Source organism: Trichomonas vaginalis, chromosome III, assembly GCF_026262505.1.
Source record: "Trichomonas vaginalis G3 chromosome III, whole genome shotgun sequence".
NCBI classification, from domain to species: domain Eukaryota; phylum Parabasalia; order Trichomonadida; family Trichomonadidae; genus Trichomonas; species Trichomonas vaginalis.
The window spans coordinates 19,957,599-19,962,361 of record NC_067205.1 but is presented as its reverse complement, the minus strand read 5'-3'; the positions used below and the strand labels follow the sequence as shown (position 1 = coordinate 19,962,361).

Here is a 4,763-nt window from a genome sequence, read left to right as displayed (position 1 = left end):
TTGAAAATTGCCGAAGATGATTTATTTCAATAATATGTAACATTGAATTTCTATTCAACTTTTATCGTTATATAATAAACATTTTATTGATTTTTTAATATTTTTTATAAGTAGATTGAAGATTATTTGATGGAAAGGTGTATATATATATACATAATGTACATACAATATCTTCATGCTATGAATTCCAGAATAAATGACAAGTCTTTCATTCTTAAATTAGAAAGTCCCTCCAATATTTGTCTATTTTTTTCATATTTTTTCTATTTTTTTCACCCAATTTAAAAATTCTTAAATTCCTAAATATAAGCAAATTATAATCAATTTTTACTTTCTGCAAAACGATTTAATCGATAATTATATGAATATTATTGATAAATATTTCTAAATATTTTAAATACAATAATTTTAACTGAACCAATAAATTGGATAACTTTAACTCAATCAATAAATATTAATATGATTTTTATAAAAAGCTTTATTTTTTTTCTCAATTTTTAATTCCATTTCAAGTCTCTAACTTTCTTACTATGTAAAACGTATTATTATAGTATAAAATAAAATTACATGTTTTATTCGATCTCGTATTTCAGAAAAAAATAAAATTACTTATATAAAAGATTCTCTTAGTCAACTTTCTTTGAAATCTCTAATAAGTTTTTACTGTTGCTTTTCTATATATTAGTATTGATTTCTTGTATTAAAGAAAATCCGGAACGTTTATTTATAGAATCTCGAAACTTTGACTTTAACATATTACTAATTGTAAATTATTCTTTCAAGAGCTCATTTCTATTATCCTACTGTTCGGCTTAAAATCTGCTATAATTGTTAAGATAAACTAAGTTTCTAAATTTTGAACCATTTTTTTGAAGTTTTAAAGTGTAATACATATCGATTTTTTATCCCGAATTTTAAGAATTGCTTCAAAGTTTTAGCCGTGAAATCGTGCATTTTTTCTATATGAAATTGTTATTATAAGATAAGCAATTCTAGAGTTTTTTTTGAATAAATATGTCACTACACATGATAGAGCTTAACGGTGCTGAAAAAGTTCGCTTCGTTCTGAAAGTGGTAATGAAAATTGATTAAATGATAAAATTTCAATTACACAGTATGCACTTTTCACATCCTGACATAACGAACAATATTATTTTACATGTTTTTTAGAAGTCTCCAACTCTCAAATTTTATGTTTTTTGAGGCGACCAAAATTGTAATAAATAAATATTTATTTAGTAATATTAGGAATAACCTATGTTAAAAAATCGTAAACCATTCAAAAAAATCTGACATCGCCAAAAATATTACTCAGTATGTATTGCTTATAAACGTGAACATGAAATTTTTGAAAAATATTTCTGAAAGAAAATACGTTATTTGACACTTTAGAAAAAAATTAAATTTCGAAAATTTTATTAAAATTTAAATATCTCGAAACTTTTGAATGCTTTGTAATTTTTGGGATCGAGGGTTATTAAAATATTTTTAGCTAAATCATTTATTTTTAGCAAGTTATGTCTTTTAATCAGTATATATTCTAATAAATTTTCTTAATTAATTCCTTTAAACTCATATTCATTTCAATTTCTCATCACATAAGTTATACATTCATTAGTTAAAACTTTTCAAATCCTTCCAATGGAATTTTTATCAAATAATTTCGCCCAATTCCAAGTTTGAAATCATCGATATTGGAGAATAATACTTGTCCTAATCTTTATTCGAGTTTTCCACTAAGCTATTTAAGTCTTATGGAATAATTATCCTCAAAATTATTATTTATTATAGCCTTGGCATAAATAGAACCCATTTCCTAATATAAAATCGTTTAGAATTCATTTCCACTCAATCTAGTTAAATTTATTATAATATAGTCTCTCAAATCGCAGTTGAATAGCAATCAATTTTTTGAGAGAAAAAACGTAGTCTTTTTCTATATGCTGCATGTCTTTCTCATAAATTTATAACAGTATGCATCAATAGATTGCTTGGTTTATTAAAAATTTGCAATTTGGTTCACATTTTGAGTAGGTGACAAAAGTGCATACTCTTAAATTAACCTTAAATGTTGATTTTCGAGTAGGTGCCAAAAGTGCTTACTCTTAAACAACCGTCGGATTTCCGGGTGAAATCGTGACAACTTTCGTCTTTCGTAGGCAGTGGTGGTTGTTACAAAAGGTAACTTCGAATGTAGCGTGAAATCTGCAAAAAAAATTCTGAAATTTGAATGGAGAACACAAAATTGAATAGTTTACGTCAATAAAAAGAGAAAATGAAGCCAATGTGTCTCGAACCTAGACTTAGAGCAGCAATCCCACTGTTTATAAATTACACTACATGCATCTCTACCTCAGTGAATGAGATCAACTATATGATAACTTTTTCCCCATTATATTCTTGTGGAAAAGTGACAAATAGCAACTTTGACCCTCTCTCATGTTTCTCATAAATTTATAACAGTATGCATCATGGATTGCTTGGTTTTATTAAAAATTTGCAATTTGGTTCACATTTTTAATCATGAATATTTAGAAGTCACTCAACTCAGGGTTCCACATGTAGATTTATTCAAGGAGTAATAATGAAAAATTTAGATAATACTAGCTGAGCTTATATCATATGTGTGAGATAATGAGTGATTTATGAGTAAGGAATTATATTGATAATAATATTATAATAAATTTAACTAGATTTGAGTGGAAATGAATTGTAAACGATTTTATACTAGGAAGATATTTAAGGTAGCTTGAAAATACGTGAGTTACAAAATAAATTTCGATTATATACAATGCATAGATGAATTAGACAAACATGATAATATGTCTATTTTTGTCTTGCTATCACCTCCTTTTTTTGTGTAATATTCATAATAAATTTCATAATCTTTTTATTTGCCACAAATGAATATATCGAGATGTTACCATTGATGTTCCTAGTCAAGCACGCATATTAAAGTGGAAAATTGTGAAAGTTTTCAACTTAATAATTTTTAATTTTGTATTTAACATTTGAGAGAGTTTTAATATTTGGTACAAGTATGTTTAAGGTAGCTTAATTTAAATAAGTATAGCGAACAAAAATGCGAGCGGTGTTAACGAAATCCTACATTTTCAAAATAATTTTGTAAGAAACAATTCTAATTCAAATTTCATATATTAGAAAGTATATCAGAAGAAGCCGAAGATCAATTATTTAATGAATCACCAATTAAAAAATCTATTAATAATAAAATTTCTGAATAATTCCATCACAAGACCAATTACAGCTTGACGACATTACAGAAGAAAAATCCGAAATAAATACATCAATAATTTCCACAAATACAAAAAATTCATATTCATATCTTTGAAGAAGAAGAAAAAGAAGATAATTTCGAGTTTTATCCAGAATATGACTATTACAAACCTCGTCAACCTTACGAAAAACCTAAGAAAGGCTCAAAAAGAGTCAAAAGAAAACCAAATGCTGCATTTATTGAAGAACAACAAGAATTAAACACAGGAATTGATATTGATATTGAATATGAATATTCATATGAAGAAGAAAACAACGAAGAAGTTTTGTTTCTTGGAATTCCAAAAGACGGAGTTTATGCTAGTGATGACGATCATCGTGGCTTTCGTGTTAGTAAATATCCTAAACTGAACAGATACGAAACAGATCCAGATAAATATCAGGTCATTTCGACAATGAATTATCGATCTCGACTTTCAGAGTCAGTTTTGTCTAATGAAACATATCTATTTGAGTTCAACCATATATTCGATAGTGACCCAGATAAAATATCCCCTTTAACTCTTAAAAACGGATCAAGATTTATATTCTCTTCATCAAGTGATGATGAATCCGGACTCAAACAAGACAAATTCAATACACCAAAGAAGTATAATTACAATACACCTAAAATTAGCAAATCAACAACAAAAATTTCACAAAAAGAAAATTATCAACAATCAACTCCAAAAACAACAACAAATAAAGAAACCCATTCAAAAACCTCGCCTTTTAAACGAAAATTCCTCGATAATTCTAGTTCAGATGATGATAATTATAAATCTACTCCCAGAATCAAAAGAGATAATGCCAAATCAGCCTATAATTATAATAATAAGTTCCTCAAAGGAATTGATTAATTGTTTTATTTGTTTATATTTATAAATTGTTATATTATTCATCTTTTTATATTTTTCTTTGAATACAATGCTTGGATTATCTTTGTCTTCTCGAGTTAAAAATAAATCATCATCAACAGGATCTGTCGTTATAAAAGTACCTTACAAATAATTTATTTGTTTCATCATTTATGGAGTTTGGAGTTACCCAGAGAAATGTATTATCATTACATTGAATACAATATATAATTTGTTATTATCAGCTCGATGAGAAGTAACACGTACAATAGATTTCCCAGACTTATAAAAAATGAATAATTCTGAACAGCTATACTTTGATTTAACAAACTAAAACAGATAAATAATAAATATTTGATGAATATTCCAGTGAATTTCATTTTTTTATGAAGGAAGTTCACTTTTGGTGTCACCCCCATCCTTTTTATTACTTTTGCAATGAGTCAAAAACTCATTGTTTAAGTGCAATTAATTGTACTTCGAGAAGTATCCCATAGCGATGCTGAATCAAGATAGCATTTGGAACCTTTACTATGAAGGAATTAGTCCTCCTTCCAAAGTTTTTACCGGTGAAGTTGAAAAAGTCACAGCAGCATCTAGCAAATGCTTTGCATACATCTGCAAGTTTAT

General features: G+C 26.8%; 1 protein-coding gene across 1 annotated transcript, besides 2 other annotated features; it reads left to right on the top strand.

Moving 5' to 3' along the window:
- Positions 1-1,091: part of a mobile genetic element that runs on past the window's edge.
- Positions 1,092-2,028: 937 nt separating this feature from the next.
- Positions 2,029-2,079: a mobile genetic element.
- Positions 2,080-3,692: 1,613 nt separating this feature from the next.
- Positions 3,693-4,136, top strand: TVAGG3_0732810 (uncharacterized protein; the record flags this gene model as incomplete). The annotated part of the gene is made up of 1 exon (XM_051244603.1): positions 3,693-4,136. One exon carries the CDS (start codon positions 3,693-3,695, stop codon positions 4,134-4,136), a length of 444 nt encoding a protein of 147 aa, XP_051091190.1.
- Between the last annotated feature and the right edge of the window lie 627 nt (positions 4,137-4,763).